Source organism: Lytechinus pictus, chromosome 14, assembly GCF_037042905.1.
Source record: "Lytechinus pictus isolate F3 Inbred chromosome 14, Lp3.0, whole genome shotgun sequence".
In the NCBI taxonomy this organism is placed as follows: domain Eukaryota; kingdom Metazoa; phylum Echinodermata; class Echinoidea; order Temnopleuroida; family Toxopneustidae; genus Lytechinus; species Lytechinus pictus.
The window spans coordinates 20,262,951-20,290,434 of NC_087258.1; the positions used below are offsets into that span (position 1 = coordinate 20,262,951).

A 27,484-nucleotide genomic window follows, 5' to 3' on the forward strand; every position below is an offset into this window, starting at 1 on the left:
TCTGGTGTGTATTATTTACCACAAGAAAGCACAACCAGTTGTTTGTAAAGTTACTTGTAACTTACGAAAAACTTTATAAAACTAATTTCAGGTCCCAGATATGTTTATTCTGCTTGACTGTTAATTATTTCCTTTTCAGTCCGAACCCAAGCGAATGAAGTTGGAACTAGACAACAACTCGAGCTCCAGGAGGAGTTCTCGGCATAGAAGAGTAAGAGGGGAGAAAGAAGTGATTGTCTCATCGACAAATACACTCAAAGAACTCAAGATCAAGGTAAGAAAATGGGAAATGACATCAACACTGGATTCAAGAAATGGGCTTTAATGTGCTTTTCACTGGCCTCAAGACTGTGACATCATTCTGTGGTACATGTAGAAGCGGTGTGATTCCATAGGTTTGTCACAGAAAAACTGGGTGATTTTGCTGCTTTTCAGATTACGCATTTGTTTTTTCTTCACTTCTATCACAGTGAGATATAAAATTGCTTTTTTTTCTGTAGCTTACACCTGTATTAGAATCAATTAAATCTACAGCCTTTGATTGGTTTTTACCATCTTCTTATTTTCCACTTATTTAGCCCAGCTTATCATAATAATAGTATAATAATATGCAAAATTTATTTAGCGCTAAATACAAATGTTTCTAAGCGCTGCCTACTATTACCCCGGCTTTAGCACGGCTACGCTGATCGGGCACTCGAGCATTCAAGGAATTCCTTCCTACCGGGTACCCATTTACTACACCTGGGTCGAGAGTGGCAAATGTAGATAAATGCCTTGCCAAAGGACGCTAGTGCTGTGGTGGGATTTGAACCCCGGACCTTGTGATTCACAGTCCGGAGACTTATCCACTGAGCCACAACACCTCTACGTCATCCTATCTGCATTCAGATTATGTATAACAGTGTTTCCAGTCATAGCAATTTAGGGCTTAAAGCATGCTGTTATTCATTCAACTCTCACATTCACCATTCTGTTTTGTTTGTGTCGAAACCAGGTCATGCATGCCTTCAGCGTGGCACCGTTCGACCAGACGCTGCTCTACCGGGGGAAACCCCTTCAGGACAACGAAGCCACACTGGGTCACCTAGGGGTCACGCCCGAAGCCTTGATCACCCTGATAGTAGACAACCCCGTGTGTGAAGATCCCCTTGCCATGGATGAAATAGTCAGAGGTGAGTCCGGGATAGTGTACAAATATACCAGGCTTTTAGTAAGTATAGCTTGAATTATTCATCCGAGGTTGGACTGGTATTACTATTTTTTCCTGAGGGGCTGAAAAACAGTAATTTTGCCTGCCAGTGCAACCGAGGATGAATAATTCCTTCTATACTTACGAAATAAAGGCCTGGTATATTTGATTTATATCCCACTTTAGTAAGTTAGAGCAATAGAATTTGACAATCTAGTTCTTGTACTCGTAGTTCATCCTTTTTAAATCTGAATCAAGATAACCCTGCTGCGCTGACTGACCTACTTTTCCTGAAGCCACGCGCTCAGCACGCGGAAACGCGTATTAGTGCTTGCGCCGTCATGATCTGTGACGTCAATGATGGAATAGTGCACTATTCCATCATTGACGTCACAGAATAGTAATTTTACGTCAGTGGGCGTTTCATTTTCAACATCATCACAAAATAGTGAGAATATGTTTGGTCACATGATGCTACTTAAACCAATCAGCATACACGATTTAACTTATGTAAGATATAATGTTTCATGATGCAATTACTCAGTGATTCCTACTGACTGATTTGTTCTGAGCAAATCAGATGCACAGAATTCTGTAGCTTATAACAGTTGGTGAAAAATCCCTGACTGTTAATTGGCCTGCCAACTACTTCTTTTTTTTAGGAGTTACCCCATTTTTAAGATTTTTTATCAACCAAAAAAGAGGAGCACTCTGTTTTTCCATTTATTCAAAGATAAAAAAAAATCAATCAGCCCATACATTTATTTATGCGGTGGGGTATGGCCGTGAGTGTAAGAGTAATATAAGTTTTCAACAATCAATTTCTCTCAATGTTTAAATATAAGAATGCTAAACATGTCTTAATTTAAAAAAAAGTGAAGGAGACACACCTGACATCGAGCAGAAAATTTTGTGCTACGCGATTAGGACCCTTTTTTGTTTGTTTTAAAATGTTGGCAGACATGCTATTAACCTGGGTGTGTTTGATAAATCTTCTTATCTCAAATCTGTGGCTGGTCAATAGAGCTAGACATTAGTACCAGTCATCAGCAAATTAACCTGTTGTTATAAGATAATGACCTGTCACATGATGCATTTCGGTCATTTACTGAATTAGGATCCTTATCACCATTTTATGACAAGTGAAATGCAACAGGGCCAGTATAAGAAAACAATTATTGCCTTTCGTCATGATTAACAAGTGTTAGAAATTGATTCTAAACCCAAGATCCATTCGTAACGCACTGTTTTGTTATCTTCTCATATTACAGCATCATCTGTACCAGAAGCTGGCTTCAAAGGTATGTAATAATAAAGGTAGATATGTAATAAACATTATTACATATCTACCTTTATTATCACACTCCTTTATAAAAGGAGTGTGATAAAAGGCCTGTATGGACAAAAACAAAATTGCAAAATGAAGTTGAAAATTTGCAAAAATTGGCTTATCAGAAAGAATAACGATGATGATGATGCACAGCATTTGTATAGCGCCATATATGTGTCAAAGACATCCAAAGGCGCATTTTTGGAGGAGCCAGCCAATCTGGGTTGCCTAGTAGGGAATATTTCTTCTTCATCCATGAAGTCAATGTCAAAACGAAGATGAGATTAAAGAGTTTTAATAGACTTATTTTTCGGACAGCTGGAAGTTTCAACAGATCTTACACAGTGTGCACATCATTATTCTTTGTGAATTCAAAACTTTAAACCTCATTTCCACATTATTTTTATCTTCCCCCTCCCCGGAATGCTTCTACATATGATCAATGTTTATGTTGGTTAGTCTTCATGTTAAAGCTTAGTACATGTATCTGCTCTTTTAAACTATAAATAAATGAATGAATAAATATATTTATAAATAAATAAATGAATAAAAAAATATATAAATAAATATGAAATAAATAAATTAAATAAATAGATGTTGGAAGGAATGATTGAATGAGTGTAGGAAGGAATGAATAAATGGATTCACTCATTCATTTACAAATAAAGAAATAAATATATAAATCAATTAATATAAAAATAAATATATGGCTGACTTGTGGACTTTTTGTTGGTTTGAGTTGGCAGTCACAGCATGTAAGGAAAATTACTCTTAACACGGCAGATTGTAGTTTGTATTTGCAAGAAAATTCATAAACTAAATGTCTAATTTGTCTCCTTTTTTTTCAGGGACTGGCCTGCAAAGCAGTTGACCTCGGAATTGTGACCTTTGACCCCGTCACTGACAATTCAGGATGCTGATTGGGCGATTTCAGGGATGTACAGTGCATGTCAGAGAGCAAGAGATATATACGCTAGATATTGTGTGTTTTCAAGATTGTATTTGTTCAAAGGATGAAGAGTATTTGCTGGTAAACGTATATGAAAAGATAAATATTTATTGTGCCAGATTTGGTTGTCTGAGTTGATAGGTTGTACTTGTCGAGTGAATGAATGAATAGTCGATATAAGGCACGAAAAGTATATAAATACACATATGTTGAAAAGAGTCTATTATACTATATTGAGACCATGTGTGGTTTAAGCCTGGCTATTAAACACATTTGCATTCCGCGTGTGCGTTCAGCTGCGTATTGCCCAAACGCAATGCTCAACAACCAATCAACGTAAAGGATTCCTTGGGTTTAACCATTGGATGGCAAAGTTACCATAATCCTAACTGTTTCACAGAGTGTGTATTATGAGAAGAGGGTAAATTTCCATGAGAAGTTTGTGGTGAAATATGCCAAAAATTCAGGTATATTATTACCGAATTGCCTCATCTAACATGAAGATGGCCAAAATGTGAGTCAAGTTACAGCATCTCATGATCATTGTGTGCTCGTGATATGATTTACTACCAGTAATTAAATTGAGAGCAAGTTTCCTGTGTCTAAAATGAATGCATTACTTGTACCTGCACATGCTACCGTTCTTATGCAAAAATAACTTGTGTATTCTTATTCTCTAACAGTAAAACCAAAAATCTTTTTTCAGATTGTGGACAATTTTTGTAGCAAGTATCTTTCATGAATTTGTATCAAACATTGTGACTGAAGAGTTGTCCAGCTTATGCTTGTAATGCACTGTAAGAATCATGTATCATCCAACAATTTTATGTGTAATTCATACCAATGTTGTTTTTATGTCGTTCTTGATGGTTTGGGTTGAGTAAAAATCGACGGAATGTGAGACTGACGCGCTGCCTACTACTGCGCTAACAAGGCCACTGTCTGCCTGTGGATTTTCTGTTACAAAAAGCATGCCTTAAGTAATGTTCATAGTCCAGGTAGGCGTTTCATAAAGCTGTACATGAGTTACAAGTGACTTTACGAACGACTGGTGAACCTTTCTTAGGCACTAAATCGACATAAATGAAAATGTGGCGTACATTATTCATCACAAGAAAGGGTCACCGGTCGTTCCTAAAGTCGTTTGTAACTTACTAACAGCTTTATGAAACACCCACCTGGAATGTAGAAAGGGATTTGCTTTGTGCAATATTGATCGTTTAGCTTTGTGTAATACATGCCCGTAGGGAGCGTTCCATGAGAGGACTTGCCGGAGGTTTTGTCTAGTTTTATCCGACAGTTACCACAGTAACAGTGCTTCTCAGCCAATCAAAGTCGAGGAAAGTTGTCGGATCAGGGGAGCGTTTCATCAATATTTCCTTCCGACGAGTTATTAGATCTGACAACTTTCCTTGATTTTGATTGGCTAAGAAGCAGTGTTACTATGGTAACTGTCGGATAAAATGGACTTGGGACTTCATGAGACGCCCTCCTGACATTGTCTGACAAAAAATTATGATGAATCGATACCTTGGTTTACCGATATTGTATTTTGTTTGCCATTTTTGTCAAATAATTATATATACCACAAGGGGGGATACTCACAATTGAGTTCCTGAATGAAAGTTGGTGTTCTAATGAGTGTCCTTAATGTGTTCTATGCTGACTGCCAAATTCCGTAGCTCCCATAGGCCTTGTGCAGGGACCATCTTGTGCCAAACAGTTCACTTGTGAAATTGCCTTGATAATGATAATCGATAATTACTTCTTGCAAAGTGCTTTTTCAAAAGTTACAAAGCGCAATACAAAATGACAATAAGCAAGTACAGTAGGCAAAAACTTGAAAGAAAACTACATGAAATGAATTACTTCTTGCAATATATCAGAACAAATGAGACTCGGTAGTATATTTTCACCAAAGGAAGCATGGAAATGTGCAAGAGAGTTCCTGCATGATGTCACCATGGAGGATATAATGGGAAATCTGCGATTGCGACCATGAAAAAAATGATTAGTCATGATTAGATGCACAGGTTGTTACCGTTTGTCCTCGAACATGGATGTTCTATGTTCTATAATCTAGTCTGCCGGCACAGACTTTTGTTTTTCGCAATTCACATACCGGTATATGATATTGCACAATGCAGAGTCTGAAAGTAATGAGACTAGGTTCTCTATGTACTGTGGCTGCCCCCAGACAGAGAGTTTGGCATCTAGTCTTCACACCAGACATGGTATAATTGGTTAAAGTGTCAAATATGAGTCTGTTCTTGCAGACTAATCTTAATGAGAATATGGGATCTGTTATGTAGGTTTATTGCTCAAGGCTCATTGCTAATACCCCCGTCTCACTTATTCGGAATCAGCAGGAATCGAGCAGAACCAGCCGGAATGAAGAACTTTCAAAATTCGTGCCACATTCGGGAGGGAATTTGAAATTTTCACTACTTTTGCAAAAATGTTGTTCGAATACTTAAAACGTCCTTTGATCCCGCCTCTAATGATTCTTGCACATTCCGGGTGTATTGACTGTCGAATGCAGCTCGAATACAGTCGGAACACAGGAAGAATATTAAGAATGCTTTTAGAATGCAGTCAGAGAGCAGTCAGAATGCACTTCGAAAGTTTTGAACATGAGCAAAACATTCGGGCCGGTCACAAGAATGGACCTGAATGTCTGGAATGCACTCAGAATGCAGTCAGAATTTTTAGAATGCGCTTCGAATATCCAGGAATGTACCAAGAATTTTCATTCCGACGGCATTCCGCCTCTAGTGTGACGGGGGTTTAAAGTTAGCTCTGCTATGACAATAATGTACACGTAGCTCGGGTCAATAATCACATTACAAATACATGTACAAAGACTATCAGGACAATCATGACCATGTCTTGCACAATTCATTCTAGTGTAATTATGAGCATTGCCCACTTCTGTTGCTAAATGAATTCAGAAAAGACTATCATACATTTTTTTTCTAGGATTTGATCGAGTAGACATTTGTGCTTTATTTGTGTTACACAATGTCTTTCATGACTGTACATTTCACTCTGTCCCAAAGAGAAAATATGTTCAACTAAATTGCTTGTTTTTTTTTAACTTCAGTATTATGTGAATGCTGTTTTAGTATCTGGTAGATGATGTTTGGTGTAAAGTGTATTTTGATGTATGTTCTAATTCCATAACATCCACCTGGGTAAGAATCGAACCAACAAACGTAGAGGGCAGCAACACCAGCAAAGTGTTGATGCCCCCTACGTTTGTTAAATTGAACCTACTTACAATCTTCAGTCTGCATCTCTGATAATAAACCAACTTATTCTCATACATGTACAGTATGTAATTAATACATGCACATGTGTTACTATTTTGGACGTGGGTTCAGGGGGGGGGGGGGAGCTTGTCAAAATCTCGGGTTAGATTTGTCTCAGAGCTGCTATACTGTACAAGGCAATCTTCATTATTCCAAGGCTTGTGCTTGTTAATTTGGAATTCATTACGGAGATTCGTACTCAATGAAATTTATTAAAAGTGATATTGTAAAATGGAATGTTAAATGCTGTTCTAGGCTCCGATAAAAGACATAATGGGGACAACATGTATTTGAAGAAGTGTCATATGCAATGGACATGTAGGATTAAAGATAAGAACTCTGGTACAGGTAACAACAAAAAAATAAAATGTTTACAAAATTGAACAAAACCACACAGAGAATTATAAAATCTATAAATAAATGATGTCTGCCAAAGGTTTTTTTTGTCAATTTATAGTCACAGGATAATGAGCAAACTGATCACAAAAACTGCTGAAAATGTCCATCCATTTATAGTGTGGTCCCACATGTTGTTTTCTATGTTAGCTACATCCAGGAAAGGCATGAACTAGTAATGAAATAAATATATTTTAAACAAGCCCGAATTAATAATTTGTTAATTCAGATAAGCACTTCAGGATTGCAACAAATTTTTCCTTTCGAAATTAGATTTTAATAACCGAACTTGATCCAAGCTTTAATGGGGCTGGAAAACGATTTTTACAGTGACTTCACTTGTGGGAGATAAAGAGTGCCCTTAAAGTTTGTGAAGATACAATATCCTTAAAAATAACAGTAATCATATTCATTTGACTATTTTCACAGTAAAGTACATTGTCTCTGTTCACTTTGTGTTGTATATACTTGTAGATAAGAGATACTACTTCTGAAGGCTTATGAAGCACATTCACATGTTTCTTTGTCAAGGCTAGTGTATCGATATAAAAATGGAAGAATAAATATTTTTGCGTTTTTCAAAGTCATGTCGTTGAGCTTTCTTTAGTCGTTAATGGTAATGATTTATTCATTAGTGATTGTGCCTTTGCATTCTAAACTGATGTCTCTGTCCTCTGCTTTCTCTGTCTTTTTACTCAATCCATTGTTATTTTTCTCATTAGACTTGTCCTTGTCTTAGAAATATGTTCTTCTTTCCCCATTTTTTCTTCTCTCCCCTTCTACCAATGTTTCTCCTTGTTTCCCCCCCCCCCCACCCCTCTTCCTTTCTCCTAACTCTCTCTTTTGCTTCTCTTCCCTTTGTTTTCCTCCTATATCTCCATTTTTAATCACCTTATTTTTCTTCCCCCTCTTACTTCTCTAGCTCCTTTCTTTTCTCAATTCTCTTTATTAGTTGTTCTACTCCCTCTCTCCTACCTTTCTTACTCTTTAATAATAATAACAGTATATTCACCCAGGGTCCGAAAACTGTTCTCAAAGCGGGTCCTGCTGTTTTTATTACCCGGCGAAGCTAGGCTACCGGTTCAGGTGCACACAGCTTTTTGAGGAATTATTTCCTGCCAGTACCCATTTACCTCACCTGGGTGGAGTGCAAAAGTGTGGATAAGTTTCTTGCTGAAGAAAACCACGGCTAGGATACGAACCCACGACCCTCTGAAAGGCGAGAGTCAGAACCACTAGACCAAGATGTGCCCACACATTATCTTTGTTATCATTCTCTTTTCTTCTCTCCAACATATCCTCCCTTGATTTCGTCTCTCCCCTTCTAATTCTGAATCTCCCAGTTTTTCTTCCCCTTTTAACCTCCACAAGTCAAATAAGTGCCTTACTCAAAGCATTATTTCAGATCTGAATATGCGGTACATGTGTTGCTTACATCTTCTAAGGGGCTGTTGCAAGAAAACATTTGCGATCAATTGCAAATTTCAGATGAAAATTTACAAGTGATAGATCAATTTCAACTAAAGTAAATCAATTTATACTTGTTGATGCAAGAAGCAGACCATCAATTAATTGCAAATTTACGATAAAAGCATGATTTTCAATTGATTTTTCGACCTAAAATTGACTTGTGATCAATTGCAAGTTTCTTGCATTGTCCCCTTAGTCTGTGAGTCAAGTAGATTTATGTGTACACAGAAATTACCATCTTTTCTGGGGATGTATTAACAATTTCTTTCATCTTATTATAACCTCCAGGCACGTAGACTAAAGCTTTTGGTCTAATATCTGTGGTCCTATGAGATTTTGACATGGGCAGAGTCATCAGTAGTTCAAATTGATTTCAGACATGCTGAGCCCCACCATCGGGCGTGAGCTCTGCAAGACTCAGAACATGGGTCTTGCACATCCATGTGGAGCGTTGTGGCCCAGTGGATTAGTCTCCGGACTTTGAAACAGAGGGTCGTGGGTTCGAATCCCAGTCATGGCGTAATTTCCTTCAGCAAGAAACTGATCCACAATGTGCTGCACTCAACCCAGGTGAGGTAAATGGGTACCGGTAGGAAGTAATTCCTTAAAAAGCTGTGTGCGCTATGAACGCCTAGCTTCGCCGGGTGATATAGGAGCGCCTTGAGCACCTAACAAGGTGGATATGTGCGCAATATAAATACCCTATATTGTTGTTATTATTATCCAACCTATCTTTTTTAAGCACCTACATCACAGCTTGTCGCCAATTTTCAACTACAAATACTCCAAAAATGCATGGCGATTTAGGTTCAAATCCCCATTTCCCGGGTAATATAGGAGCACCTAACAAGGTGGATATGTGCGCAATATGAATACCCTATATTATTATCCAACCTATCTTTTTTTAAGCACCTACATCACAGCTTGTCACCAATTTTTAACTACAAATACTCCAAAAATGCATAGCGATTTTGGTTCAAATCCCCATTTCCTGGCGATATCTCGTGTACTCGGGGGTCTATGATTCTGGCATTTCTGAGATTTTCCTTTTTTTCATGGCCCTGGTTTCCTTGTTATTGGAGGTTATTTCAGAGGATCCTTGACCACAAGAACAACAAAACAGACACAACAGCAAAATGTGTTTGTTAAAATCCACATTCACCTGAAATTTATGTATATCTCAGATTAAAGAACACACACATGCCTTAATGTATAACACAAGATTGTGCGTGGTTACAGGAATAGAAGATATAAATTACATAAGTAATTTGTCACAATACAATATGGATAAAGATTTAAGTCCAATGAAGATTGAAGTTCATTCTGATATGGTTTGTTTAAACCAAACAGAATGGGGGCGGGCTGCTTCAAAACGAGTTCAGTGCAATTACATGTACAATTTGGACACATACATTTGAAGCGTGATGGCTAAATGGGAACATGCCCCCCCTCCCACCCGAGTATAATCCAACTAGTGCAGTGATCTGGGGAGTGGTTCATGAAAGAACTTGTCGGACATTTTATCCGGCAGTTACCATAGTAACAGTGTTTCTCAGCAAATCAATATCAAGGAAAGTTGTCGGATCTGACAACTTTTTTTAAGTATGATTTCAAACTTCCCCATAAGGTCAATCTTTTCTACATCAAACCATGAACAATTATTCTTTCTATGATGGTAATGAATTTATTGGCCAAGGATTTCCATACGATAATTTCCCATTTGATCTTCAAACTGCAATTGGATTAATCAATCCACATGAGGTATATCAATTCAGATTCGAGAATGCCTTGCAAAATTTGACTGACATAGCAACATATCCGACTTACCAGCAATCAATTCAGCTACATCTTCTTAATGTTAAAGCCATCCCCTTCCCCCCAAGATTTGGCTGAAATTGAACAAAGGATATTGACCTACATTCTCATTCAGAAAAATAAAAAAAATTCAAATCATATCAGGTACATATTTTAAACATACTTTAACTGTGCTGTGCAACTCATATAACCCTTTTCTATTTATTTACATATCACATAATCTGAGTAGCAGTCAGCATATCAATTCAGTGTAAAACAGCAAATACCTGACTCACGAATCTACTCTATAAACAGTCCCACTTATTCCGAATCTTGCTGGGTTTTAACTATCACTTTAATAGCAAAAATGAATGCAATTTGCTTCAGTGATATAACTATTAATCAATATACCTCTCCATTATCGTTTTTTTTTATTCAATATCTCGTGCTAGACGATAATAATTTCAAATGTGTGACCACTTACAACCCAAGATTATTAAAAATACTAACCTCTTTAAATAATTTTATTATTCAAGTATTGCAATAACCAAAAACAAAGTGTTATAGAACAGAAACAAAACTTTCGCCTTTCTGCTGTAGATATGTGTTCAGCATAGATTCTGGAATAAAAACATTTCCCAGGAAATCTGCATCATTTTATGTCAAAATTAAAATATAGTGCAAAAAAGTCAATTTGCATCTTCAGTTTTCCCTGAACAGTCTGTTCCAGGCCTTTTTTTTTTACTATAATTTCCGGGACTATTTTTACAACCTACTGTGTAATTCTGCAACATTGATAAGCTTTTAATAATTGCAGTAAATGGGGATTTTTCTCGGGCTCTGTTGAGCATTTCGGGGGCAAAATCGCCCGAGCCCCCATCTCTGTCTCTGAATAATGTATTGCATATTGGATCAAAAGTTCAATAGGAAGTATGTAGTCCCATATGTAGGACTTCTCGTGGTATTGTTCATCATTCCTCGATGATTATGCGGATGCTGCCTCCTTTGTGCCAAATCCTGCCAGCAGTTTCTTGATCTCTCCAATGGCCCTGCCTGGGTTCAGTCCCTGTTTAGGAGGGAAAATAAATTAAAGGAATTAAAAAAAATATTGCTTCAGACTTTCAAAATACTTCCAAACATGTAATATCAATATTTGTTTTATTGTTCTGTAATGAGAAATAAAGCTACTATCCAGCCCCTCCCCCCCCCCCCTTTATTTCTTCTTCTTCACTAGTCTTCTGAGTCCTGTTTCAAAAGGACAAAATCTATAATAAGTTTACTATCAGCCAATCAAAAATAATGATTTCAGTAGCTTTATAAACAATTTGTTATTATAAAAAGTTTTATGAAACAGGCCCCTGTAATGTAGTGGGACAACAGCCCAAACAACATAACTATTACACAATTGCATATTCATATGTAGCTGTGTAAATAAATCTTGTAATTCACACAAGCTGCAGTCATTGGCCCGAATTCATGAAGGTGGATTTGAAAACCATTGGTTGAACCCATGGTTTATTCAGATTTCATGTAAAAATTACGCTTAATTTATCAAATATAATAAAAAGGCGTCAATTTGGCGCACTGGGACAAAAAGCGTGCATCAGTATTGGACATTTTTTTAAATATACGTAGTAAATTAAGCGTAATTCATACATGAAATCTACATAAACCATGGGTTCAGTTGATGGTTTTTAAAAACCCCTTTGTGAATTTGGGCCATTATGATCCAACACAAGGTGAAATATCTTTCACAATTTTAATGCATAAATACTTTATGAAAAATAAATGAAAGTACAATTTTAATTATAAATTTTGTTAAAATATGAATTTCATTTAATGTTACTTTTTTTTATGTTGCCCTCTCTTGGTAATGATATTATTTTTCTTATTGAAGGCCCTTCAAAAACTTATCTCATTATCTGGACAGGCTTATGTACAATTTACTTCTTTTGTTTTTACCTTGGGACATGTCTTGGTGCAGTTCATGATGGTATGGCATCGGTAAACAGAGAACTTGTCCTGGAGCTGTGCTAGCCTCTCAGCCTGAAGCTCATCACGACTGTCTATCATCCAGCGGTATGCCTGAAGAGAATTAATGGAATCATTAGTATTTCGTAATCATCTTGCCAATACATGAAATAAGAGATGGAGAAATACACAATTGCAGCTTGTGAGAAAGTGCAGCGACCAAGCCTCCTGGGGCTGGGAAAACAGAAAATATTGCAATTTTAGGAATTGAAAATTAGTGTTTTAATAAATTTGAAAATAACAATGTAGGCAAAAATAGCCCTGATTTTACGGATGACTTATAAATTTTGGACATTCGTATACCATCCCCATCACAGACGGTAGAACGCTATCAAATGCGAGTGCCATTCAGATAGTCAAATGTACCAAATAATGGTCCATTTTCAAATGATTGTCAACAGATTACTACATCTAAATAAGGCCCTTGAATCTGCCGGAACAAAGTCATCATCACCACCATCAGTGTCACCACGGCACAACAAGCATGCCTCCCTAAACATGTGGAATTACCATTGTTTTTATGCTTGATAAAAAAGTCTGGAAATCAGTGAGAATTACCCCTTTCTTTGATGAAAAATGTGTTTTCTATGGTAGAAAATATGTTAGGAAGTCCGAATTCCGACTTAAGTCTGAAAAGTGTCATCACATTAAAAACATGACTACCATAACAAGCTTTCTGAGCCATGTGCAGCTGCATGGGAATTGACTTACTTGCATAAGAACTGCTGGACCTAGGTATTTATCGCCATTCCACCAGTAGCTGGGGCAGGAGGTACTGCAACATGCACACAGAATACACTCATATAGACCATCCTGGAAAGAAACAAAAGGTTGAAGTCTGGATGAATCTCAGATGCAATAACCAGGGTAGCGTCTTACTGAGAATTGTGAATGATCAGATAACACTTAACTATGAAAAACCATCAATGGGGCCATTCTTGGTCACGTGTGTGGCAGAAGTTATGACAAATCATGACTTTAATAACTAATAAATCTAAAAATTTCAGAGATTCAGAACTAATCATGATTTTGAAAGTTTAATTTCATTTTGAAATTCACAGGAACTTCAAAATGAAATAAAACTTTCAAAATCATGCTTCTGGGTGAAGTCACACACATGACCCACTTCTTTTGACCTCTGACGTTGAACATGCATATTGGAGACAGCAAAACATATATCCAAATGACAGCTTGTTAAACATGTAGATGTTACATAACATTTTAAAATTACTAAATCTCTATTATTATTAGATTTATAACTTATCAAAGGCAAGATTTGTCATAATTTTCAAGAATGGCTTAATGACATAATTTTTCATACAGGAAATTTGAACAGTATCCCTGTGTAAACAAAGAGGAGCATACTGCCTTGTCAAGATGACAATGCATATGAAACTACATAAGATCATATTTAGTAATAATTTTGAACTGACATAGAAGCATTTTCAATGAATAAGGCATTCCATACTTGTGGTTGATCAGATCAGATTTGAACAGACATGCATTTTCTATGTTGGGGTTATGGCTTTCCATAATTGTGGTTGATCAGACCAATAATAACAGGGCCCAGAAGAGTGTTATATTGATATTTGTCTGACAAGTTGCTGTGTCTGACAACTCTCCTTGATTTTGATTAGCTGGGAAGCACTGTTACTATGGTAACTATTGGGCAAAACCAAACTTGCCAGATAAATATTTCTCCTCTGAAAGTTGTTAGGTCTAATAACTTTCCTTGAAATTGATTGGCTGTTTAAAAGTTTTAAAGGATTTTCTTCAAAGTGAAACGAGAATGGATGTCAGTATGCAACGACTTTCTATGAACTACTTGGTACATTATCTTTGTCATGCATATCAAAGAAGTAGGATGAATCCTAGCATTCCAAAGAAGTCTGGCCTATAATTCTTGTTTGGTTAAACCAGATAAAGTTTTTATTTCAACCTACCAACTTGGCCCTGTCTTCGACAGACTGGATGAATTGCTTTTCTCCATATTTGATCTCCTCCTTCCTCTGGAGATAGGGCTCTATGGATTTGTATTGGGCATAGAAGTTGTTCATGTCCTGGAGAAATATACAAATATACAACAAAAAAATTAGAAATACTAAAATAGACAAAAATACAAAATACAACAATACAATAATGCACATATTATTAAAACATACAGAAATGTCTGATAGATTGCTGATTTGTTTAAACTGGTCTTCTTTCCTTTTTCGTCTCATCCCACATGGTCCTATCCTAGATTGTCTATACCCAGTTTGTCTACTGAACTTTCGGTCACATTGCCTTATAGTCCACCTGCCAATTTGTCTAATTTCAATTGAGGCGATACCGATTTTGTCTAATATCCTATTGGTCTAAATCCATGTCTGTATGGTTAAAAAGCAAATGTTCATTTGAAAGAGTAGGGAAAAAAGTAGACAAAAAGTGAAAATTAAATTAACTCGGCATGAGACTATACATGAATAAAACTAAGACTAATGGGGTGTTGCAAGAAACTTGCAATCAATTGCAAGTCAATTTTGGTCCCTAAATCGATCATGTGTCTTGCAGTTAGTTGCAAATTAGTGATTGATTGCTAATTTGCTCCTTGAAACAAGAAGTTTAATCTGATTTGCTACAGCTAACGTTGATCTATCAGATGTAAAATTGCAACGGAATATTTGCAATTGATCGCAAATATTTTCTTGCAACACCCCCTAAGTAGATATTAAGAGTACCAAGTATAATGTGTGGCAAATGGAAATTAAACCTACTAGTAACTGATAGTAGACCAAATGGGGTTTGTCCATGTGAAAAAAAGCAAAATGAAAAGTACACCAACTGCTTGTACACCTATTGAACATTATATAAACCCCTCTCTTTTAATCTCTCTTTCTCTCTCCCTCTCTACATCAGTCATACATTTGTATATTGGATTGTAAATTTAAAAAAAATAATAATCATATTCCAATACAGCTCACCGAGTCTTGCTCTTTGGAAAGCAAGTGCCCCCCTCCCCTCTCCGCTTAATCCTAATCATGCCCCTGTCTGTGCACAGCCTGTCCCACTAAATTGTAGTATATAGCTTCATAAAGAATGGCCTTGGTATGAAAGCCATTAAAGGTATAAACTTGTAAACATATAAACTTTTAATAACAGTCATAGATTTGACAAATATTTACTATGTTAATGAACATGTCTACATCTGCAAACAATAAAACAATAAATAGTTTTAAGTATTACAGTACTTCCATTAACGTCAGCAAGATTTTTATTCACTGGGACAGTCAAACACTACAAATATTTACTATGGTAAAGCACATGTCTATATCTGCAAAATAACCTGACTACGATAGTGCAAAGTATGACTTCCATAAATGTCAGCAAAAAAATCCACTCACCGGGACAAGATCCTTGATGACATACATATGAGGAAGAGGATATATCTTAGTGGCCTTGCTAGAACCTCTGTCAATACGGCTATATAAGAACAAAAAAGATGTAATAAAAATACTACATAATCATATTTTTCATAAGCTTGAAAATCAGTGAAAGAGTAGAAGTCATCTGGGTGAATAACATGCTTTCATCCTATTATATGTGAACACATGTACAACAGGCTAAAGGGAAAGTGGAGATGGAGGCGTTTTGAAATGCAGTGACATTTTAAGCCACATCAATGAATACAAATAAGTTAAAATTATATACAATACACAAAAAATATATATATAATAAAACATTAGACCTTTTTTTTTTTTTTTGGGGGGGGGGGAGGGATTCAAGTTAACAGATGATGATAAGAGGGGGGTGGGTAGTTTTACAAGCCAATGAAAAGTAAGGTACTCAAATGAGATTTCTGTTGTCATATAACTTCCCTAATGCAAGCCAGTGTACTAATATTGATGATGAGGAGGGGGGTGTTGCTTAAGTTCACAGATGATGATAAGGAGAGATTATTGTTTTTTATAAGCCAATGATAACTGAAGTACTTAAATAAGATTGTTGTTGTTTAACTTACCTTATACAAGCCAGTGTATTGGTCCCATTGATGTTCATGGAGCATGACCCGCAGATGCCCTCTCGACATGATCTCCTGAAGGTCAAAGTAGGGTCGATCTCATTCTTGATCTTAATCAAAGCATCAAGGACCATGGGGCCACACCTATACATAGGGAGGGGGGTGGGGGACACACACAAAACAAGTTGGCGTTAACATTCATTCGTTCATTCATTCATTTATTTATTCATTTTTCCAACAAATTTTACAATGCAATAATAACAATATATAAAACATAACATCAGACAATATAAATGACATAAATATTCAAATAAACCAAATATAAAAAATATACACTTGATACAGAAGATAATATTTCCAATTTGATAATAATATGCAAGATATGTTGGAAAAATGGAGTGGCCCACTAAAAAGCAAAGCTTGTAAAGGGTAACAAGCAAGCATAACTTCATTAAATGTCCTCACTGTTCAATGAATGGTTTTAATCTTGTACATTCAATTGTATTGTTCACTGGTTTCACAGGTGGCGAAATTGGTACACTTCAATTATTTCACAGATTATGTACTACACACAGACATTCTATTGAAAATTTGATACAATTTTCATGTTCTTTACATGCTTTCAATTAATCTTTCCAGCATTTTAAGTGGAGTCTGTCTTGGGGTGTGCATTAAGGTTCATTTCATTGTCATTTAAATTGTCTCTCATACATGTAGAGAGAAAGATGCATTCAGTATTAAAGGACAAGTCCACCCCAGAAATTTGTAAAATTAAGCAAAACTTTAAAATGCCATAACTTTCTTATTTTACATCCGATTTTGATGAAATTTTCAGTTATGCCTGTGGATTTTTCTCTTTTTATTCAAATCAACTTTTTGTTGGGGTGGACTTGTCCTTTACGCGAGTAGGCTTCCAATAATATTTGTGCATACATGTAGGAAGATGCCCTGATTTCTTATACTTGGGGCATAGTTAATGTACCAGAGCATAATCACTTAAATGGGAATATATACATGTATGCATCAATGATTAATATAAAGAATAAGTTACCGGTAACCAATTTTATACTCATTACGCAAATGGCTCAGTAAATGACTGAAGTGGTCATTTTCACAAGAGGAGATTTCTGCCGGGTACATCACTGATCTGTACAGTATACTATTATTGGGGTGCACACACTGTTACTTTAAATGACTGAAGTAAGTAGCCACTTTCACAAGAGATTTCTACAAGTGCACACACGTTATTAGACTTTATATGACTGAAATAAGCGACCATTTCTACAATAGATCCCTACGTGATGCAAGATCACATACTGTAACTTGTGTGACCCCCTTTCCTGTACACATAGTGCGGGTTCCTATTAATCATCAAATGATATCACGTATGTCTGACTCACGTATTGAGATCAACGTCATAGGTCTGCATGCGGGGCTTGTCCCCCTCCTTGTCTGGATCCTACAAAAATCAAAGAGAAAAGCAAAATGAATAGAAATCGGTATTCGTGGATGGAAAATGTTTGAGCGGAATCCAATCTTGGTTAAATTATCATGGCCGTATGCAGCGGCAAGGAGGGGGGGGGGGTGAATAGGGGGTCAATTGCCCTCTAGAAATTTTGAAAATATTAACAAAATTCACCAAGATTCTTCAATTTCAGTTTAGAATATATGCCAAAGTGCCCTATGAGTTTCTGTCTTTCTGAGACAATTTGTCCGTTTCTTGCCTTTCCTTCCCTTCCCCCCCCCCCTGCATCATAGAGAGTGTGTACATCTACATTCAATGAAATTGATAATGAATAGAAATTAATTGTTTTGTACTGAATTGAAAACCAACTGTAGGCATATCACTGTATTGTGAAACATTGTACCAAAATTGTTGTAAAACTCTACTAAAATAAACTTCTGAATTCCTGATATTGATGAAATTTGTCGTGTTCCATACATGTATGTTCAGTGGGTCTCTACATTTAGATAAGGGGTAGACTAAGTTACCTGTAAAAAGGTTTTATTTGATCGAGACAGGTAGTTGTTTACATACTAGAAAATAAATATTGAAAGCTCAACTTTATGAACATGAATCTACCAAACCAATATAACTGATTACCTTCAAATACATGTATACCACTAGGGATACATGTAGATACAGGGTACAAAATATAAATTTAAGGCACAACATACAATTTTATCACATAAAAACACATGAGCATCTTAAAAATAACTGATTACCTACAAAAATGCAAGGGGACTTACCCATCTGTAAATAGAAAAAGTCTTCAACTTTTCGGCTGGTTTATCAGAAGCCGCAGCAGCAGTCTGTGCAAGCCTTATTGCCTGTATGAAAAAAAAAACACGGTCACGCTCGTAAACCCTAACACAAAATAAATTGAGTGCATAATTGTACATGTAAATACATATTATGCAACCTTTCAAATTTGTAAGAATACTATCTGTTGAAAATCAAGAAGGGTTAATTACCAATATAGCCAGGAATTTCATTCTTTTCTGTTCATTTGTTGGCTACTGAAAAAAAGGTGGTCCCTGTACCTAGCCAGGAGGCTCATAGAGAGTAAAAATCATTTACTAACGTATGCTTACTCTCCACGAAGCCAGGGATTGCGTCCCATTCATGTGCGAGTACAGTGGAAAAAACAGAAACTTTCGCCCCCAAGATTTCTACTTTCCTAAAAGATCAAGCCCTAAATCATGTAAATGGGATACAACTTAATTTCCGACATTTCTACGATATTGATTTCATTTTTAAACAAGAATTCGTTTAAAAAATGAGAAAAATATTATGAAAAGACAAGGGGAAACTTGCGCGATGTTTACGCGGCCATCTTGTTTCTTATTGTACTTCGCCAAACGCATATCAAGGATATGCGTTTGTAACAGCGTAGAGAGTAAGCATACACTACGTTAGTAAATGATTTTTACTCTCTAGGAGCCTCCTGGCTACCTGTACCCAGGAATACAAAATTCAGTGGTCAACAAATTGATATGTAGGCTACACATACAATTTTTTCAGTAATTCAGAAACTTCATTTCAGTCATTATGTCATTCAGTCACACTAACCCTGTGATGAATCCCCAGCTCAACAGTAAAAAATTAATTTCTCTATAATTTACAATTAATAATTCCAAATGGATTCTTGTTTGCATCTTCTTATTATTTTTCATTTTCTAAAACTAGGCATATCTAAAGCAATACTGTCAGGTCTCATTTCAGAAGTTTCTTGGCAATTCCATAAAATAATCAACCTTTTTGTACGTCCAACCCCCATTTTTCTCAAGTTTTACTTCACTTCATAAACTGACCAAGTCATGGTCATTGAGAGCATTACAGACTGTCAAAAGAACAACTAATCTGAGACAGAAAATTTCATGAAGGTCCCGCATAAAGGGGGTTGGACGAACATATTTCATGGAATTGCCCTTCAGTTCTGAATAGTTACAACACTTGATGAGGCCTAGAAGGATGTGCATGTAGTATGTACACTACATACTGTACATTGATACAAGCCAAGGTCTATGAATATGGCCATAGTACAAATAGTATGCTTTATGCTAATCGTTTCATGTATGCTTCCTTTCTTTTAATCCTATTTTTCATTCATTTAAAAGAAAAATTCTCTTTGTAAACTTGTGTAAAATCTGTAAAAATTTTTATTTCATGATTTTTTTTCAGGGAAAGAATTATTCAATGATTTTCATGATTTTCAAATATTTTCAAGTCCAACTGGTGAATATATATTTTTTCAAACAGCGATCGATCATTTTGGGGGAAAAAAGAGAAGCAAGTTATTTGGAATAAATACAATAGGAGTGCATGCTGTGGTCCACCCTTTAAAAAAAACCAAAGGTCCTCCTCCTTTCTTTTTTTTCTTCATAAACTAAATGTTAAAATGCTTTTAAAACATATTTTCCCCAAGAGTATATTTCAAATTTAATTTGTAAATTTACCTCAAAGACCTACATGTAGACTATGTAGAGCTCTATATCATTACAATAAATGAACAAGATGCCATGTGATAGAATGTATTTTCTGCCCCACCCCTTTCCCCAATCCTTTCAATTTTTGTCCTGAAAAAATGTCACTGCCAATTATTGACTGACATGACTGAAGTCACCATCCCCTGTAGACAGCTGGCAGCCGTCTGTTTCGAGGAGTTTTTCAGCATTTTTTTATTTTTTTATTTCTCCTCGTACACAGACGGCTCGCTATCGTGCAGCCACCATTAGGGGACTTACAATGCAAAATCCTCCGGATGGGGCACATCGATTTTTGTCTTTATTTCATAAAAATATTGAAAAAGAATTGAACCAAAATAGAGATTATTATACTGTTTTGGCCTGAAATGCACCAAAACGAGGAAAAATAAACTTAAAAGGGGAAAACAGTGACTTACTTCGGCTGTCGCGCAACTTCACTCCCCCATTTTATCCGAACTTAAGTACATAAACATATGGCCATCGAGTCCCCTGTACAGATCGCGCTAGAACTTCTGTCTCTGTATTTGGTGAGTGGAGCCAACGTAGTTCAGCGGAACAACCAACATAACAGAGACCGAAGCTTTTGGCCTAACATTATATCCCCTGCTGCCAGCTGCCTTCCTTTCTTTTTTCTAGACTCTAGTCTAGTTCTCAAAGATTCCGAAATTCCTTCTTTCTTAATATGTTAGATGTTACACACGTTCCTTCATCATCTCAACCATGTCAAATCATCTTCTTCCACTTTTCTAAAGTCATGAAAGTTAGTCTGGAAAGACGGCCAACGAACGACTGTTTAAAAAATTTCTTCCAATGTCTGCATAAACAGCATATTGCATGATGGCTGCAGTGCAAGCCAAGAAATTTAAGACTCGTCTAAATTAATGTTGTAATTGTAATTGTAATTGAAATGGTTTATTAAGAAAACTTCATCGCAGCCGAAGGCTGAATTGCGAAATTCTGTACAAGGTAAAATACAAAATATATACAATAACAGTGACTATAACAAAATGACATGTAAAAGTAATAAAATAAATGTTATATGTTGAAATTTAAGAAAGGAGAAGAGTAGAATAATTTTATACATGGGATAAAAGTAATCTTGGATAGTTGTAACAACAGTATGATTCTGTGGGGATAAAGTCAGTAATTCATAAGCTTGCATGAATGAAATAAGTAACAGAAATTATAAACAAATGGCATTTCTTTAAAGAATTGAAGATGAAATATAACTAGTGCCGGAATAAGGGGGAAAATGACGATAAGGTTGGTAAAACTGCTTAAAGGGATTTTGTCAATGAGATAGGTGCATTTCACCTGGCTTACAAGGAAATAAGAGATATCATAAATCTAATGATTGATTAAACAATTTCTGGTTGTACATGTATAAACATGGAATTAGCATATTAAACGATTATACCAAGATGGGGAAAAAACAAGTATGCCCATTGAAAACAAGCAATGCTAGATGTGGTAAAAGTAATATTGAGCACAAATATGTAAGCTTTATTATTGTTATCATTTTGCTACAAAGAATCGTAACCAGAATTTAAAGTAAACGAAAACATAATAATAACAATAATAATATTATCATATTAGACGATAGCATATTAATATCGTTTTGTTTAAAATCTATTTGCATAATTTGGATATTGTTAACACATTGATTGCTTGTTGAGATGTCGTATCATGTATTAACTGAAAAGGCATGTTTTAATTAATCATAGTTTTTTAAATTAATTACATATTCGATTGATTGTTGAGTAGTCGGACCATGTATGGGACAGCGCTTTTGCGACGGCGTTCTGTTCTACAGCGTATTTCAGTGTACATATTGCTGTGACGTAGTGAACGTTTGTGGACCGCCTCACGAGTTGGAGGTAGCCAGTCGTGAAAGGGGGAGGAATGAAGACTCACGCCCTTTGCTAGTCTCATACATAGTCCTTCTCTCCGCTTATCAAGAGTAGATAGGTTGAGCACTTCTAGTGCATGGTCATAATCTTGGTAAGCAGGCCCAAGCATGAGGCGGAATGCGCGTTTTTGTATCCTCTCAATTTGTTTTCTCTGTGATGCGTCAAGTCCAGAGTGCCAAACTGGTGCACAGTACTCTAATGCTGGACGAACATAGGAGGAATAAATTACCTTCAAATCATCAAGGGGTAGTTTGAATCCCTTGAGGATGCGCAACATATGAAGCCTCATGCTTGCGCGCTTGGTGATCTCATTGACATGATATGTCCATTTCAAATCTTTCTGAATGCAAACTCCAAGTAGTTTCATGAACTGGACTTCAGATAGTTCCTGCCCTTCGAGTTCAACAGTGGGATTTGGTGGACTTGTTCTCATGAAACTTATGTGCATGACAGCACATTTACTCGGGTTGAGTTTCATGTTGTTATCTTTAGACCACTGCTGAAGCTCATCCGCACTCTTCTGGATGGTGGCAGGGTCGCTCGTTTTCCTGTTTTCTAGTATCGAGAGATCATCTACGTATTTCCAATGTAGATTAGGACTCTGTTGGCATGCATCATTGATCAAGCAGAGGAAAATAAGCGGGCCTAAACGAGTTCCTTGCGGGGCACCAGCTTGTATGTTCTTCCATCCTGAGACTACTGATCTGTACTTAACACACTGTTGCCGGTCTTTCAAGAAGTTGCATATCCATGCAACCAATGCTGGTTGAACATTCATGTCTAAGAGCTTTGATAGAGCCAGGTTGTGGTCAATCCGATCGAAGGCCTTGGAGAAATCAGTGGCCAATAGGGTACATATTGATTTCGGTTTGTCAACATTAGCATGTATTACATTGAGGAGATCAATCAGATAGTGCGATGTTGACATACCCTTTCTATTTCCAAACTGAGCTTTGTCGATGGACCCTTCCATGTCTTTTAGAGCCCAATTAGCAACAAACTTCTCAGCTACTTTTGAAAAATGATCTGTCAGTGATACAGGTCGTAGGTTTTCAATAGTGGGCTGCGGGACTTTGGGCACTGGAACAACGCAAGCCCGTTTCCAGCACTCAGGCACCACTGCTTGCTGAAAAGAAGAATTCAAGATATCGCAAAGTGGTATGCATAACTCGTAGGCGAAGAGGTTTATCACTCTAGCTGGGATCCCATCTGGACCGGGAGCCTTACTCTGTTTGATGTTCTTCAGCTCTCTGTAGACCTGATACGGTTGTACAAAGGGAAGGAGTTTGCTTGCAGGGAGATAAGATGGCAAAGTAGATGTGTTCAACTTTGGGATGTCCTTTGCTATGTCAGTGAAGAACCTATTGATCTCTTCTGCACAGCTCCTCAGGTCACAGGGATCAGTACTAGGGATATCAATCTTTGGTGACTTCACCTGACCACTTGTCATTATCTTGATGTGTCTATACCATTTCGATGGATTTGACTTCTTCATCTTCTGAACCCGGTTGACGTAGTAATCAGCTTTGGAAAGTACAATCTGTCGTTTCACCTTGTTCCTCAGCTGATGCCATCTTGGAATATCGTTTTGAGCAAAAGCGGTTTGCCGCTCTGAAATCAAGGATTTGATGGCTGGTGTCATCCACGGTTTGTCTTGTACATGGAGCCTTGATGTCTTCTTTGGAAAGTATGAATCTAACAGAGGTTACAATGTTAGCCTACTGCGACTGTCTACCATGTCTACTTTGGTTAATTTTACCACTCTCACTAATGCCAATGGCAATGGCAATGCTAACACAATAAATTGCTTTAGATTCAATCAGTGAGTTAACTCCTGCGCTGCGCAATCCATATTACTGTATCACAGAATCGTGATACCCCCATTCGCATTGTGTGCATCGGAATCGCTTGTGACATAACAGTAGGCCTACGGTACCGGTATTGCCGGTATCCATATCCAAGACCAAGACAGTTCTAACAAAAATAAAAAGCGATATTCCAACTCATAACAGGATTGATAATAAGGCATTTCAGTATCAAATTAAATGAGATAAAATATAACAAAGCTTACCTGACATGATTGTGATATATTTTGTCTCTGAAGCAGAGATAATGAATTTCGAAGTACAGTCGCCATTTCGCATTCGATTTCACAGGTAATCGTTGGTGTATTTTCTGAGCGTTATATCACCGGCCGATTTACGTTACAAAAGAGGGTAAGAAAATAGACGTAAAACGAGGCGTTTTGTACTAGTTCACAAGATAATGCGGTACGTGAAGTACAGTGTATCATTATAACTACCATGAAATTGTCTGGAAAAAGGTTAATTTCTTGACTGCACTGGGATTCTATTGCTCTGCTGCCTTTTCCATGTTATGTAGAACCATGCACTGAACATAGACTAATAACAACGAATCATCCTGGGCCTGGTGGAGACGGGGGGGGGGGGGGGGGAGTTCTGTGCGCACCCCGTAAAATTTGCCCCAACTAAAAAGGAGGAACTTTTCATTTGTGAGAAACAACTTTTTTTGCTGGCTTAAAGTGGATTGCCTGGGGAGAGAAAAGCTGTTATCATTTGGGCTTGTCAAGTTTTCGGGGGAAAAACTATATGCTCTTACATGAGTGAACATGAACACCCCGGATGAGGGGGGGGGAACTACCATATGATACTTTTAAAGGGATGGTCCGGGCTGAAAATATTTATATCTTAAATGAATAGAGTAAAATTCACAGAGCAAAATGCTGAAAATTATTTGATCAAAATCTGATAACAAAATAACGAAGTTATTGAATTTTAAAGATTTGCATCATTCCGGTGAAACAGTTCTAGGCATGTCTTCATGAATATTCATTTTGTGGGCTGATGATGTCATATCCCCACTTGTTCTTTTGTATTTTATTCAGTAAGGTTTCTTTCAAAAAAATTCTACCAAGAACTAAACCAATTGGATTGCAAGACAACTGATTAAGTGCATTAGTTATCTATTGACGCAACTTATATGGAGACACATATTATTTACACATGTATGAAAAAATTAAACAATTATGATTTCATGTAATAATATAAGAAAAAGGAAAGTGTGGATGTGACATCATCAGCCCACCTGACGATGTGCTTACAACTGGTTTCACAAAATATTGAAAAAATTTAAAATTCATTAACTTCGTTATTTGTTATCCGATTTTGATGAAATTTTCAGCATTTTGCTTTGTGAATTTTACTCTATTTATTTAGATATAAATATTTTCAGCCCGCACCATCCCTTCAAGAGCAATCCTGGAACCGCGAGTTTCATAGAGTTCAAAAAGAAGAAGTAGGTTGAATTGAGTAAGCTTAACGTTGATTTCAATTGAACGTTTTAAAATCAAACGTACGTTAAAAATGGCCTAGCTGCCTATACCTGGCCACGTACCAAATATTTCGGGCTCGCCATTTACAAAAAAGGAGGCCTAAGGTAATGGTAACTGTCGGATAAAATGGGACTTGTCGGATAAAACGTCCGACATGTCAGAGGTACAGAGTCAACGTATCAGAGGTGGATCCAGGGTCGATATAAAGCGATACAGCGCTTCTCCTATCGATAGAAGCTATATATAAGAAATAAAGTGTTCAGTTGGTTCCCTCTTTAATAGGGGCGCTGGAGGTTTTCGTCAGAAAAAAAATAACAAGACAGTAAAAAATAAAAATAAAAGTAAAAAAAAATTCACTGCCAAATTATAAAGATTTGGCAGTGAATTATTTTTTTATTTTTATTTTTATTTTTTACTGTCTTGTTATTTTTTTTCTTCTTTTTTTTTCTTGTCAAATTGACAAGGAAAAAAAAAGAAGAAAAGGTTATTGCTTCCATATATCCGTCATTTGGGACCAATAGGACTTCATTCATTTATTCTGTTGCTCGTCAACGTGATTTCCAGTGGGGGTGCGTGCAGGGGCGTCTTTATAAGCCTTTTTCCAGTGGGGGGATGTGGAGGCCCTGATTACAAAAAAATATATCGGTAGCGATTACCGACGTCCGGCGACCATGAATCTTGGAGGTGTTCTTCATTCTCCTCAGCCAGTCTTTCGTCATACCCAGGATCAGTTGCAGCTTTCTTCAATGGGCGGGGGGCGATTTCATCCACTTTTTCCCGTCGCGGCGGCCAAAATCTTATTTTCTTTCTTTCTTTTTTTTTTAAGGGGTTAGTCCTAACTAAATTTTCATTTTTAGAAGCAACATAAATTACATAAGGTATTTCATGTGGCCTGAATCTAAATTACCATGCGAGCGCGAAGCGCGAGCTCAAATTTTTGGATATTTTATATATAGGCCTATTTAGCCCTGAAAATTGAACACTGTGGGCAGCTTTTGAAATCATCATGGTCGGGGGGTATTTAGAAAACGATCCATGGGAGCGCAAAGCGCCGCGAGCTGAAATTTTTAATACTGGCCATGCAGCATAAAGATCCTGTTAAAGACTGTTCTCAATCCAAACATTCGAGCGCGAAGCGCTACAGGCGCGTAGCCAGGGGGCGGTGGGGGCGGTCGCCCCCCTCAAAACGCTCCCAGAAAGAAAAAAATAAGAGGAAAAGGAGAAAAAGAAAAAGCGAAAGGAGAAAAGGGAACAAAGGTATAGCTCTTGTTGTTTTTTCCTTCTTTTTGGTCAAAAGAATAACAACATAAACGAGACGTAATCTTCTCTCTTCATGCTATAAATTTGCTTCCGCGCTTCGCGCGAGAAAAATATCAAAATTGCCATTCTCTTTTGTTTCCCACATCTTTTTTCTACTCTATGTTTCCCCTTCCCGGCCGTGGGAATTGTATGTTCTTGCCAGAAATTATTAAGTATACATGGGTGTAAAGAGTATGAAAAGTGTTTTTTTTTAATATTGCATTGATACAAAATGTTGGCTCTTCTGTTCGGAGCGGGTAAACATTACTTTCATTCCCGAGTCCCCAAGTGCTTTTTCTTCCGCTTTTCAGCAAGTAATTTTTGGCAAAGTGTCTGCTCAAAGGGAGAGGAAATAAATTCGTGCCATGCTAGTTGCAATAGTGTTTACGATATCAAACTTTATTCTATATCGCTGCACATCCATCTCCTGTCTTATTTTGCGTCATTGATTTGAAATTTT

General features: G+C 36.9%; 2 protein-coding genes across 3 annotated transcripts in view; one reads left to right on the plus strand and one right to left on the minus strand.

The window, feature by feature from the left end:
• LOC129276498 (ubiquitin carboxyl-terminal hydrolase 48-like) overlaps positions 1 to 7,761 on the plus strand; it is a 37,064-nt gene extending 29,303 nt beyond the window's left edge. Inside the window, exons 23-28 of one of the 2 annotated variants that reach the window (XR_010295654.1) lie at positions 140 to 274; positions 998 to 1,175; positions 2,464 to 2,493; positions 3,371 to 5,882; positions 6,247 to 7,089; positions 7,131 to 7,761. Coding sequence is in view for 1 of the 2 variants with exons in the window: in XM_064109243.1 (XP_063965313.1) it covers positions 140 to 274; positions 998 to 1,175; positions 2,464 to 2,493; positions 3,371 to 3,393 (366 nt within the window). In the remaining variant the exon portion in view is untranslated. Of the gene's footprint in view, positions 1 to 139; positions 275 to 997; positions 1,176 to 2,463; positions 2,494 to 3,370 lie in introns of both variants that reach the window. The other variant, XM_064109243.1, reaches the window with a different exon arrangement.
• Positions 7,762 to 9,787: 2,026 nt separating this feature from the next.
• LOC129276496 (succinate dehydrogenase [ubiquinone] iron-sulfur subunit, mitochondrial-like) lies at positions 9,788 to 24,786 on the minus strand. Its single transcript, XM_054912873.2, has 9 exons — positions 24,445 to 24,786; positions 18,724 to 18,804; positions 17,874 to 17,932; positions 16,474 to 16,617; positions 15,857 to 15,935; positions 14,417 to 14,533; positions 13,185 to 13,286; positions 12,405 to 12,527; positions 9,788 to 11,508 (listed from the first exon to the last, which is right to left on the minus strand). The coding sequence occupies exons 1-9, from the start codon at positions 24,508 to 24,510 to the stop codon at positions 11,428 to 11,430; spliced, it is 852 nt and encodes a 283-aa protein (XP_054768848.2). The 5' UTR covers positions 24,511 to 24,786; the 3' UTR covers positions 9,788 to 11,427.
• Between the last annotated feature and the right edge of the window lie 2,698 nt (positions 24,787 to 27,484).